Genomic DNA, 13,409 nt, shown 5'->3' with positions numbered 1-13,409 from the left:
GACGGAGAAAAGAAAAAGGAAAAGAACAGAAATAGAAGAGTTGATTTTTGTGCGGAAATGACTCATGACTGGCACAATTAGCTGAATGGCTCTAATTTTATCTCACGTGTTGTAGGGGAATTAATCGAACCAGTCTGATGACTTATATGAAAATTTGCGTATTCATGAAGGTAAGAAATTAATGATTTTGATGATAATGATTGTATGTTAAATGTTTCTTAGCAGTTTCAATTAGTTTTACGTGAAAAACTTTTTATTGTTGAATAAATAGATTTAGGATTCGAATATTGACTACATCCCCAAAACCAATATGGGATATAGGGTCCAAATCTTGGCTACATGCCAAAAATAAGTTAATATCATGACCTGATAATAAAGAAGAATCATAATGGAGTAAATGATGCAAATGTAAAAATTCTATATAAACGTACACTCTTGGTATGACTATCATTTCATAAATACAAAGTTCTTGTAAGTTGTAAAGTTAAGAGACAGTGAATCAAGTTTCTGGTAGGAAGTTTCATATATATATATATATATATATAAAATTTAGATCAGAGAAGTTTTTTCTACACTGGGCCCATTGACTCTCATCAAATAGTATAGTTACAAGTGGTACTGTCACTCTACGAGATAAGTACAAATCTTTTTAACAATTTTCATGTGTTGTGTTCCTCAACTTGCCCCTACCTTCAAGGCCACTTTTTTAATTCCTTTCTCACCTTCTTTTTGTTTTTTACTCTTGACTTTTGCTTTTTGGGAGTCTTGAAAGGTGATTTCTATGAAGTTTCTGGCTTTTCCTTTCAATCACATTTTTGCTATTTACCCCTCCCTCAGTCCCTTTCCTTATGCAATATTGTGATATAGTCCCTTCAGTTTGTTGTAATTAGTTAGTACCATGAATGATTACAACCGACAGAATTGAATGTTTGTTCGCTACTCTCTAGTGCCACCACACTCACCAACCAAACCAAATAGGAATCCATTTAGTTTTTTGGACTTATTTGATTGAGTGTTTTTACGCCCTAATAAATTTTTGATTGAGGGTTTTTCACACTAAGAGAAAGCAGCTTTTTAAAAATAATTTTTCAAAGATATAGCTCCTTTCTCACACCAAATTTTCGCATAAATGTGCATGTATTAAGTTAAATCAGATTTGAAGGTTTTTTGGACCTAACTTGAACTTATTGGGTTGAGAATTTCTTAGGCTGGGTTCAAAAGTCTGTTATGATCGTTAATGACCGTTGTAGTTTGTTCAGCGTTGTTAGGATTCAGATTCTATTACTGTAACTGTGATTAATTATTTAATCTAACTATAGTCTATTTTTGCTTCTCCTTTTTTCTCTTCGTGTTCTTGCTCTTATATATTTCTCCAATCTTCAAGATTCTCTAGCTTACTTGAAGATTACCATAATTTATTATAAAGATTTACTTTTTACAAAATCTTAAATGTCTTATATAGTTAATTTCATAACTATGCCATCAGATTTGGGATATCATTATAATCAAATAGGACAAAGTTTAGCTACAAAACCATTTGTAGTCTAAGGCTACAAACTACTCTAATAAATTGACATGTGTAAAAATGACATGTGCATTGCACATGATTACTTAAGTAAACTTAACCTAACTAACCCTAGTTAACTACACCATCTATTAAAAAAATAAAAAATAAAAACTAAAAAACTAAAATAGATACGTATTCTATCTCTCTCTCTCTCTCTCTCTCTCTCTCTCTCTCTCTCTCTACGGCTTCTCTCCAAACCCAGAAACCAAATCCCTCTCACCACTGGTCACTCCCTAATCTCCATCTACCATTACCACGTGAGTCTTTCTCTCTTTCTTTTATTCAGTTCTGCATTTATTTTTCAATGCCACCAACTATTTTTCAATGCCTAACAACTGTTTGAAACAATGTCTAAATCAACATGTTTTTATTTTTCACCGGTGTTATTGATTGAAAACCTTTTCAAAGGTGATTATGACACATTTAGATGGATATTAAAGGTTTTGATTGGTTTAATGGATATTGTATTATTGTTGTAGAATGGGTCTATAGTGGCTTCAAGGGTGTAGAAACTAAAATCATATCAAAAACTTGTATTTTGCGTAGTTGGGTACATTGAAGTCTTATTATAGTTTCTTGTGTTCAAAAAAAAAAAAAAAAAGTCTATTGTTCAAAGAAAAAAAAAAAGTCTTAGTTTCTCAATTGGGCTTCCAAATACTATATTGGATATAAAATCTTTGACATAAAGTTATGGCAGCAGCATTTGTGGGTGGGGCTGCTCTTGGGGTAGCATTTGGAGAGGGCTTTGCAGTGTTACATGTCACTGTTAAGGATGTGGTAAGCAAAGCCCGTATGTTCAAACCCATTCTTAAACACCTTGAATCCACGTTAGATCGTTTGGCGCCAACAGTCAACAAAATAACACAATCAAGTGAACAGCAAGAACTGAAGGGGATTTTGCAAATTTGGTATATGGATAACCTTGATTCCTTAAAAAACTGAAGAGGATTTGCTAGCTGTAGTTTATAAGTTACCAAATCTTGTTTAATTTACTTATAAAAAAATGAAATTGTGTGTTTCTTCTTCTCTAATATGTAATAGTGCTGCTATTTGCTGTCTTGTACTGTGGTTTTGTTGTAGTTTTTGTGATACTAAATTTAGCTGAGTTGTAGAAATTGTATTCATTTTTCATTTAAATTTGAATTTATCTTTGATTCATCTAAACAAGTTTGTTTTTCTTGTTCATATTTACTTGATTTAAAAAAATATAAGCAACTGAGGGTAAGTAAACTTTACAGGCTTCTAGACTTAGACATTCTAAAACTGTAATGTTTTTAAGTAATTCATTGAGAGTATTCTTTAATGGGTTTAGAATATTGAAATACTACTTTTTTAATATTGTTTATAAAATTTTTCCTTTTTCTGATTTGATTTTGAATATGTATCTTGACTATAGATGATGGATACTAGTCAAATCATTTTATTGGAAGATGAATTGAATGGTTGCATAGCTGATCAACAAGATAAGGCTCAAGTAGAACCTACTCATGGAAGCCCAAACAAATCAAATACTCCAAGTAAATATAGCAAAGAAATTGTAGAAGTTCCAGAAATTGTGTTGGAAGATGAATTCATTGGTTGGATACCTGATCAACAAGAGAAGGCTAAAGTAGAAATTACTCCTGGAAGTCCAAACAAATCAAATACTCCAGCAATTGGCATGAAATTTGATTGTGATGATAGTGCATATGAATTTTACAAAGACTATGCTCACCGAATCGGCTTTAGTGTACGAAAACATTTTGTAAAGCGAGGAAATGTGGGGCAAATTATAAGGAGAACATTTAGTTGCTCAAAAGAGGGTGAACGAGTTTTTGACAAACGTCGCGAAAATGCATCTTATCGTTGTCCAATTTCACGAACAGGTTGTTTAGTACAGATGACTTGTCATCTTCAAAAGGATGGTATGTTACATGTTGTTTCTTTTCACGGCCAGCATAATCATGAGTTTGCTCCTTCGCCAATGAAACATATGTTAAGATCGAAGAGAAAAATTTCACTTGCTCAAAAAGCCATTGCAAATGATGCAGAGAGGTCTGGAATATCAATAAAACAAACCATTGAATTATTGAGCATGCAAGCTGGGGGTCGTGAAAATCTTGAGTTTATGGATGTTGACTATAAGAATCATGTACATAATGAGAGGAGGATGGTTTTAAGGAAAGGAGATGGACCTGCAATGATGGAGTTCTTTCATAAGATGCAGTTGGTAGATCCATCTTATTTTTATTCAATACAAGTTGATGATGATGGTCAAATCATGAACATTTTTTGGGCTGATACTAGATCAATAGTTGATTACGGGAACTTTGGAGATGTTATTTGTTTTGACACAACTTATCGAACAAATAGATATGATCGCCCCTTTGCTCCATTCGTTGGGGTTAATCATCACAAACAATCAATTATCTTCGGTGCAGCTTTACTTTATGATGAGACTATAGAGTCATTTAAGTGGTTGTTTGAAACTTTTTTAACTGCAATGTCAGGAAAGCAGCCAAGAACTATACTTACAGATCAATCTGCTGCAATGGCTAAAGCAATAACAGAGGTATTTCCTAAATCTAATCATCGTTTGTGTGTATGGCATATTTATCAGAATGCTGCTAAGAATCTACATCATGTATTTCATTCATCTAAGCAATTTGCAAAAGATTTTAATTAATCATCACAAACAATCAATTATCTTCGGTGCAGCTTTACTTTATGATGAGACTATAGAGTCATTTAAGTGGTTGTTTGAAACTTTTTTAACTGCAATGTCAGGAAAGCAGCCAAGAACTATACTTACAGATCAATCTGCTGCAATGGCTAAAGCAATAACAGAGGTATTTCCTAAATCTAATCATCGTTTGTGTGTATGGCATATTTATCAGAATGCTGCTAAGAATCTACATCATGTATTTCATTCATCTAAGCAATTTGCAAAAGATTTTAGTGATTGTTTATATGAGTATGAAGATGAAGATGAATGGCTTGTTTCATGGGATTATATGCTTAGGGAATATGGTCTTACTGATAATAAATGGTTGCGTAGCATATTTGATGTGAAAGAAAAATGGGCTATTGTATATGGTCGACACATGTTCACTGCCGATATGAAAAGCACCCAACGTAGTGAGTCAATAAACAATGTGTTGAAGAAATATTTGAAACCAAAACATGATTTTGTGCACTTTTCAGAACATTACTCTAGAGTTTTGGTTGATAAGAGACATCAAGAACTATAGGCAGAGTTCAAAATGAGGCAAACAAAACCGATTTTACAGTCTAATGTAGAGATGTTGAGACATGTTGTAGGGCTGTACTCCCCAGAAATTTTTCAAATGTTTCAAGATGAATATATGAAGATTGCTGATTTTACTATTTACAAGGCTAATAAATCTGATACTATCACAGAATACAAGGTCAAATATAGTCAAAGAATTCAAGAGCACCTAGTGAAATATGAAGCCTCAACTACTTCAGTGGAATGCAGTTGCAAGAAGTTCAGCTTTGTAGGAATTTTGTGTGCCCATGCTTTGAAAGTTCTTGAACATAAAAATGTTAAGAGACTTCCCGTTCATTATGTATTGAAAAGATGGACGCAAGATGCAAAGGCTGGTTCTATCAAGGACTATCATGGCATTGATATTAAAGGTAATGCTCAAGAGTCAATAGGAAAACGCTACTCTTATTTGAGCCACAATGCTCGTGAAATTTCTACACTTGCAGCAGAGAATGAGATAATGTATGAACATACCGAAGAATCTTTTGAAAAATTAATGAAGGAATTGCAAGAGATTAGAAAAAAATGTCATTCGAAGAGAATAGTTTAAATGGAAAATATTTGCTGCCTTTTATTGCTGAAGTTGTAGCTTAAATACAACCATGACTAAGACTTGAAACATAGCACTATGGAGGGTGCTTTATCGTAAGTGTTATCTTCAATCTAGAAAATATTACAACCATTCTATTATCTTCAATCTAGAAATATTACAACCAATGCCGCAACCAAAGCATGATCAGCAAATCCAGGAAATATGTTTAGTCGAAATTTATTCCTTTTAGCATAAACTGCCGCAGCTTGTACCTGCATCAAAACATAAGAGTGAGACCTTATGCTGGAAACCACAATGAATAAAATTGTATTTATAAAATTAAGAGAAAAAAAATATAACCAATCTACAACACTTACATTGCAGCAGCTAATGGTAAATAACAAAATATGGTTCTGCAAAGTTACTAATCAGGCTTAAAACAATATATCTTTGTTGCATTTTTCAGTAAATTCCACAGAACACAAAGCAAATTTGAATCATTAAGGCTTCAGTTTTCAATGCTAGCAAATTAATCAATTCGTTTCAAAAAAAAAAAAAAAAAACATTAATCAATTATTTGTACCTGAGCCACAATATCATTGCCTCTGTAGATAGTGCAGGACTTCTGGAAAGGAAAACCTTTCACCTTTAACTTAGGGGCTGAGTCTTCCCCATCCTCAACAATAGGCCATTTTTCTTTCACATTTTTCAGTGTATATTCAGCACATATGATTTTAGTTTCTTCCCAAAGTCAGATATTAATTTAGTTTATGCACCCTTGAAGCCACTATACGACCCATTCTACAACAATAATACAATATCCATTAAACCAATCAAAACCTTTAATATCCATCAAAATGTGTCATAATCACCTTTGAAAAGGTTTTCAATCAATAACAACAGTGAAAAATAAAAACATGTTGATTTAGACATTGTTTCAAACAGTTGTTAGGCATTGAAAAATAGTTGGTGGCATTGAAAAATAAATGCAGAACGGAATAAAAGAAAGAGAGAAAGACTCACGTGGTAATGGTAGATGGAGATTAGGGGGTGACCAGTGGTGAGAGGGATTTGGCTTCTGGGTTTGGAGAGAAGCCGGAGAGAGAGAGAGAGAGAGAGAGAGAGAGTACGTATCTATTTTAGTTTTTTAGTTTTTATTTTTTATTTTTTTAATAGATGGTGTAGTTAACTAGGGTTAGTTAGGTTAAGTTTACTTAAGTAATCATGTGCAATGCACATGTCATTTCTTACACATGTCAATTTATTAGAGTAGTTTGTAGCCTTAGACTACAAATGGTTTTGTAGCTAAACTTTGTCCAATCAAATATCATAACTATGCCATCAATAGTTACCATAATTTACTACTCCAGCCTTTGAGATATCATTATTATCAAATATCATAACTATGCCATCAGATTTGGGATTTATTGGCCTTCTGGATTTAATAACTATGCCATCTGTTCATTGAAATCCTTGACTTCATGGTAAACTTCTCGTANCTATACGACCCATTCTGCAACAATAATACATTATCCATTAAACCAATCAAAACCTTTAATATCCATCAAAATGTGTCATAATCACCTTTGAAAAGGTTTTCAATCAATAACAACGGTGAAAAATAAAAACATATTGATTTAGACATTGTTTCAAACAGTTGTTGGGCATTGAAAAATAGTTGGTGACATTGAAAAATAAATGCAGAACGGAATAAAAGAAAGAAAGAAAGACTCACGTGGTAACGGTAGATGGAGATTAGGGGGTGACCAGTGGTGAGAGGGATTTGGTTTCTGGGTTTGGAGAGAAGCCGGAGAGAGAGAGAGAGAGAGAGAGAGAGAGAGAGAATACGTATCTACTTTAGTTTTTTAGTTTTTATTTTTTATTTTTTTAATAGATGGTGTGGTTAACTAGACTTAGTTAGGTTAAGTTTACTTAAGTAATCATGTGCAATGCACATGTCATTTTTTACACATGTCAATTTATTAGAATAGTTTGTAGCCTTAGGCTACAAATGGTTTTGTAGCTAAACTTTGTCCTTTCTAAAAATTATAAATAACTTCAAATTATCTAACAAGTCTAGGGTTACAGTTTTAGGATTGAGGTATTAGGTTTGGATTGTATTAAATGGGCCAAGTGTTCAATATGGGCTAGATTGGTCTTTTCAAGGCCTAATTATTTTTCTGAATACACAAATACTAAGATATTACAAAAAGTATTATTCTTTTGAATTTTGTTAATACTTTTGAATCTTGTTCTTTTTCTTTTGTATATGGGGGAGGGTAATTTTCCTACCCATCTTTTGGCCCATTGGGCATCTCTCGTAAATTGGATAGGGTCAATTCTCTTTTTTGGTCTACTCAATTTGGTTGCTCAAGCGATTGACAAAAATGGTGACCAGCTCTCTACTGTTTTGTAATCTTTTAGTTTCTATTTTACTAAAGAGGTTATTTAGCCAAAAAAAAGTTATTACAAAGAGTAATTCATTAGGACTGTCATAAGATACTAACCAGAGGTTTTGAACTCAGAATTTCATGATATCATGAGATTCGAAGAGCCAATAAGCCAATTACTTAGATTGATACAAACCAATTCTAAGTAATAACAGGAAGGGAGAGGTTTGAGAGGAAGTGACAAAACGAATAACCATTATGAACCCATCAATAATGAAGGAGGGAACAAAAGAAGAAACTTTCAAAAGGAAAACAATATTGCGAACACTCAATTGATTAGAAAAAGAATTTTTAACAAAAAATTTGGGATTAATTATTGGGAGAGAGTTTCCTTTTTGACTCTTTCTAATGTATTATTATTATTATGGCCAGGGTGTTCACCAAATTGCATAAACTGCAAAAACCACACCAAAACTGCATAAATCGCAAAAACTACACCAAAACTGCTCGCAAAATAGTATAACCATATCGCACCGCAAGTAACAATACACCACACCACGTGGTTCAATGCGGTTTGTAGTTTTATAATAAGAAAACTGCACAACACTGCACCCTCTCTATATATTAATATATTTATTTATATTTAATATTAAATATATTATTAATAGTTTAATAACCCTATTTTTTTTTTTTTAATTTTTAAGTTTGATAACCCTAACAAGTGTTGACTAGAAAAGCCAACCCAAAATAAATAAAAACTAGCTAAATAATTTAAAACTTGGCCAACAAAAAAAGGAAAAAAAAAAATTAGTTTTGGGATGGGTAGGAAATGCCCAAAATTTGAAAAATATACCATCTTCAAATCTCATCTTATATATAGCACCGCACATGTAACCGCAAAAATGAATTGCGGTGCAGTTATGATTTTGGTTAAACTCTAAACCGCATCACACAGTGCAGTTATGATTTTGGTTAAACTCTAAACCGCATCACACCATACTGCACCACACATGTGACCACAAATATAAGGTGCGATGCAATTATGATTTTAGCTAAACCGCACCGCAAAGTATGGTGCTAAAAAGGGCCTAAAACTGAACTGCACTGCACCGCGAACACCCATCATTTATGGGTAATTACACTTTCTTTCCTTAAGGTTTGGAAGAATGACACTTCACCTCAAATTTGAAGGAAAAAATCACTCCCCTTCCTTAAAGTTTGAAGAAATTAACACTCTCCCATCATTTTGTTTATATTAATAATGAAATATTCTAAATTTTTATAAGGATCTTTTTAAAAAAAATGTAATCATGGTTAGTAAAAAATAACTGATAAATTTAGAATAAAATGCTAAATTCATCAAGCACCAAAAAACACTTGCAACGGAAAATCTCTTCATAACCTATTGTAAAAAGAAAAAAAGAAAGCAAAATTCACACTCAATATTTTAAAACACACTTTAATAAATAAATAAAAAACATTAAATTTAAATTATGAAATAAAATAATTTTGGAAACGTGCCCTTAAACAAAGGACAGGTTAATTTTTAATATTTCTACCAAAAAAAAAAAATTAATTAATTTAACAAGGTTTGGTCAATTGTATGTTAAGAGGGGGAATTTTTTTTCTTCCTTCAATTTGGAGTTGAGTGTCGTTTTTTCAAACCTCAAGGGAGGGGAATGTAACTATCCCTTATTATTATTATCTTAAAAAAACATGTATTAGATAATAAAAGTTAGACTAAAATTATATATATATATATATATATTGCCTTAACATTTGGGGTTGTGTTTTATTTTGGTCCTTCAGATATGATTCTATTTTCATATTAACCATATCGTTCATTTTTATTAGTAACCTAACAATTAAGAGTGATAAGTGATGCCTATTAAGACATGTCAATTATATAATACTAAATTTTACCATATTAATAACATAAATGGATGGCAGGCCAAATATAAAAACATAATCAAACATAAAGAGCCAAAATAAAAATTTTGAAAAGTAAACATTAACTTTAAGGTCCAAAAATATACTTAAGACTAAAAATTATATCTTACTCGTTATGATTACACCAAATGAATGTCGTCTTGTCTTTCATTTTCTTTCTTTCTTTCTTTCTTTTTTTCCTTTTTTTTCTTCTTCTTATATCACGCTGATAATCATTTTGCCTCTTTATTATATATGATTAAGACCTTCTATCTACATAACAATTTTTTTTTTTAAATGCTTAACAAAATAGTTTTCACCTTATCTATATATACATATAAAACCGAATCCTCTGAAGTTCTCACAATTTTCCACATCAGCACAATATTAAAAAAAATAAATAAATAAAACTTTTCTAAAACCCGACCTCGATGCTTTGCCTTCTCTTTCTCCAAAATTCACGCCCTGCCTTTTCTCCTTCTACTAGCTCCCCAAATTCAACGCTCCTCCCTACTAGCTCCCCCAACGATCAGACCCACGGCAAACCAACAACAAAGCATCTAAAGATACCATACCTATAGATTCCTCAATCAAAACCCACCATACCCACAAACCAACAGACATCTTCTTTCTCAGAACAGAGGTCGATGTCCTGAAGAAGTAGAGGAAGAAGAATGCTTCCTCAGAACAGAGGTCGATGTGTCCGAGCGGTGTCTTTTCTTTTTTTTCGCTTCTTCGACATAGCGTTAACACAGCTCCGACACGGTGTGGACCAATGTTTTGAATATAGTTCTGTTCTAGTCGGGCCGAAATGTGAATTCTGAAAATTTTTCATACCTTGAGAGTGAAATCTTGGGGAAGAAGGGAGATGGGAGAAAAAAATAAAAGAAAAAATTGATAAAAAGGAAACTATGAACCTAGATTTGCAACAGGAAATGCAGGCTTAAGAACTGAGAAGAACAAATCGAAGGTGATAACAATAGGTGGGTGTTACGATGCTACAGAAAGAAGAAGGAAACAAACAAAAGGAAGAAGCAAAAATAAAGAGTGAATGAATGTGCGGTGGGAGTTTGGAGAGAGAGAAGAAAATGTAAATAAAATAATGATTGCTTGGCTTTGATGAGGACTTGATGTAACAATTGGCAAGTACGGGGGAGGGAATACATGATGAAATTGGCAGGAAAAATTTTGTTTTGGATTTGGGCTTAAGCTTAACTTTTAGTTGGGTTTGGGTTTAAGCATAGCTTTTGGTCTATTTAAATCAACTCAAAATCTTGAACTTCTTTCTTTACTAGAGCATCAAACCACATTTCATTTCAATTTTGAGATCTTCCATTTTACCATGTAATATGTATGTCATGTTTCTCTCTTCTATTTTTTGTCAACCTATTCTTCTTCTTTTTCATTTTTTTTTTCATTATTTTTAGGTTCATATTATAATTGTAATATTCTAGAAAATGTAGTTGTTATTATTATTATTGGGTAAAGATTTGGGTTTGGTATTGATATATTAGTTAAAACATCTTAAAAAAATTATATGAATTTTGACCAATAATATATAAAGAAATATATGTCTCTATATTAAATTGGTCTATTTTAATTAGTTTTTCTATTTGTACTAATTTAATATATTTATTTATATTTTGAATTGGACTATTATTATTTTGAAACCTTTTAAATTGGACTATTTTAGTTAATTTTTATTTATTTATACTAATTTAATATTTTTTTCATGTAAGGATTTCTTTCTTTGTGAACAAATTTCAAATCCATTCCATGGGTTTGTCTCAAATTTTTAAGGCTATTTAGCATTGTCAACAACATTGCATAAGTGATAACTTAAATTTTTCATTCATTGTTAATTTTCTCGTGCATCGCACGGGTTAACGACTAGTGTATAAGAACAATGAAACTATAAAGTTTTTTTTTTTTTTTTTTTGAGAAGATATTAAGTTAAATTTATTCTATTCTTTGGTAGAACTCAAAAACTAAGGTTCGGAGAAGGTTAAAAATTATAATATCATTTCAATAAAAATTCTATTACTAAAAATTAAAAAAGCAATCTAAAAAAAAAATAATAATAATAACTGCAATTTCTTTGGGCAAAATCAAACACCCACTCCGTTTGGTTGCCGAGACAGTAACTAAAAAATCAGAGTAAAAAAAACTCTCAGTGAGGCACAACGAGAAGAGTTTCTTACTCTCCTCTATAATGTATATACTATGTAGGTCTAGCTTTTGACGGTTCCCAAGCCCAACACTGATAAGAGGATCTTAGGCCACCAAAAGGGGTTAATGGATATTGGTTGGATTGGGTTTGGCTCACCACGACTCTCTTGGGTTGTTATGAGAACCAATTTGTGCACAAGACAAATGAACTCCACAACACTAATATATTGATTGAGCAAATAATAATAAGCAACAAGTACTCAATATAAAGTAAAATGAGATAAAGGATGAAGTTCCCTCAAAGAGGATAGTGTTGCATTTATTTGAGTTGAGTATTTGAGTACATTAGGCCCTACTTTATGTAGATGCTCTACAAGGCTCAATGAAATTCAAAAATCACAGACTTGAGCAATTCCACCCAAGTTCTCAAGACTTGCAAAGTTTGAATCTTTTTGAATCTGAGTGGCTCTCCAAGTACTTGCTATTAGGCCTTCTATAATGCCTCTATTCTTAATAAACTTAACTAATAGCTTAAGGGAAACTGAAGAGTCTTCTATTGTATTCTCTCTCTTGATTGCTTGTTTGAAAAATCTCTCCCATTTTGCCTCTCAAGCTCACCTCCCTTTTATAGTGCCCTTTGAAGGCTTTTTAAGTCAATATTTTATCCCTTGATTCTTTTGGATACTTGAGCAACTAATTTGTCTGAAACATTGGTGGCTGGTCCTTTCCTTATTTCCTCTTATTTCACCTTCCTTGGAACTGATAGCTAAACGTTCATCTACCGACTTTCCACTTGTAAGAGCTCCTTTGGGTAAACCCAAACTCCCTTTAGGGTTAATGCTTTTTGTTCTTCTTCCAAGGCTTCAAAAGAGACACTTCAAAGGTCCTGAGACCTTGATGTTGACTTTCCACAATTTGGTCATTTTCTTGAAATGGACGGATTCCTTCTTACAAATGGTATGCTTGAAAATGTTTCTAATCACTTTCCTCTTATTCCACATTCTCTGCCTTACCCGAGATCCCTTGGTCCTTCTCATTAGGTATTAATCTTGAAGCCATCATTTGTCCTTGCCGTTGCCTTCTAGATCCCAAGGACTTGATTGGATAGGACCTCCTTTGTTTCTTGTCCCTTTCTGAAATACGCGTGCCTTATTCCTAGACCATCTCTTAAGTTGTCCACATCCTATTCAGCATCTTCTAGCCCCTCTTGAGGATCTTTCTCTGGGATTGAAGGACCCATGTATGGTCTGAACTTGGATTCTCTCCTTTCCCATGCTCCTTTATTCTTCATTTTCTTATTGGGCCTTCTTAGTTCATAATGTCCTTTTTGTCTTATTAGGCCGAGCTTCCCTTCCTTTTAGGGCCCAAGCCTTCTTTTCTCTTTCCCATGGGTTGGGCTTTCTTCATGTCCACGAGTCTGGCTCCTTGTCACATTTTAGACCTCAACATACTTTAATATGATGTTTACCATTTCAACAACATGAAGATAAAAGTAGGAAGAACATAAATTCAGAGCACTGAGCTTTCAAACCCTACAAGTTAGTATTCTTCCTG

The 13,409-nt window shown here is 32.7% G+C and overlaps 1 protein-coding gene and 1 long non-coding RNA gene across 2 annotated transcripts; one reads left to right on the top strand and one right to left on the bottom strand.

The window, feature by feature from the left end:
• The first annotated feature begins 1,714 nt into the window (after positions 1-1,714).
• On the top strand, positions 1,715-4,232 carry LOC112025668 (protein FAR1-RELATED SEQUENCE 5). The gene is made up of 2 exons (XM_024058347.2): positions 1,715-1,824; positions 2,964-4,232. The coding sequence occupies exon 2, from the start codon at positions 2,964-2,966 to the stop codon at positions 4,230-4,232; it is 1,269 nt and encodes a 422-aa protein (XP_023914115.2). The 5' UTR covers positions 1,715-1,824.
• A 1,148-nt stretch (positions 4,233-5,380) lies between these two features.
• Positions 5,381-6,487, bottom strand: LOC136066869 (uncharacterized). Its single transcript, XR_010628373.1, has 3 exons — positions 6,391-6,487; positions 5,951-6,168; positions 5,381-5,639 (listed from the first exon to the last, which is right to left on the bottom strand). It is a non-coding gene; the product is annotated as an uncharacterized LOC136066869 (long non-coding RNA).
• Between the last annotated feature and the right edge of the window lie 6,922 nt (positions 6,488-13,409).

Source organism: Quercus suber, unplaced genomic scaffold (assembly GCF_002906115.3).
Source record: "Quercus suber isolate HL8 unplaced genomic scaffold, Cork oak 2.0 scaffold_49, whole genome shotgun sequence".
NCBI lineage: Eukaryota > Viridiplantae > Streptophyta > Magnoliopsida > Fagales > Fagaceae > Quercus > Quercus suber.
This window is presented reverse-complemented; position numbering and strand designations above follow the sequence as displayed.

What these genes read in the sequence shown, in the direction of transcription:
- LOC112025668 (XM_024058347.2), top strand. Translation starts at nt 2,964, where the DNA reads ATGATGGATACTAGTCAAATCATTTTATTGGAAGATGAATTGAATGGT.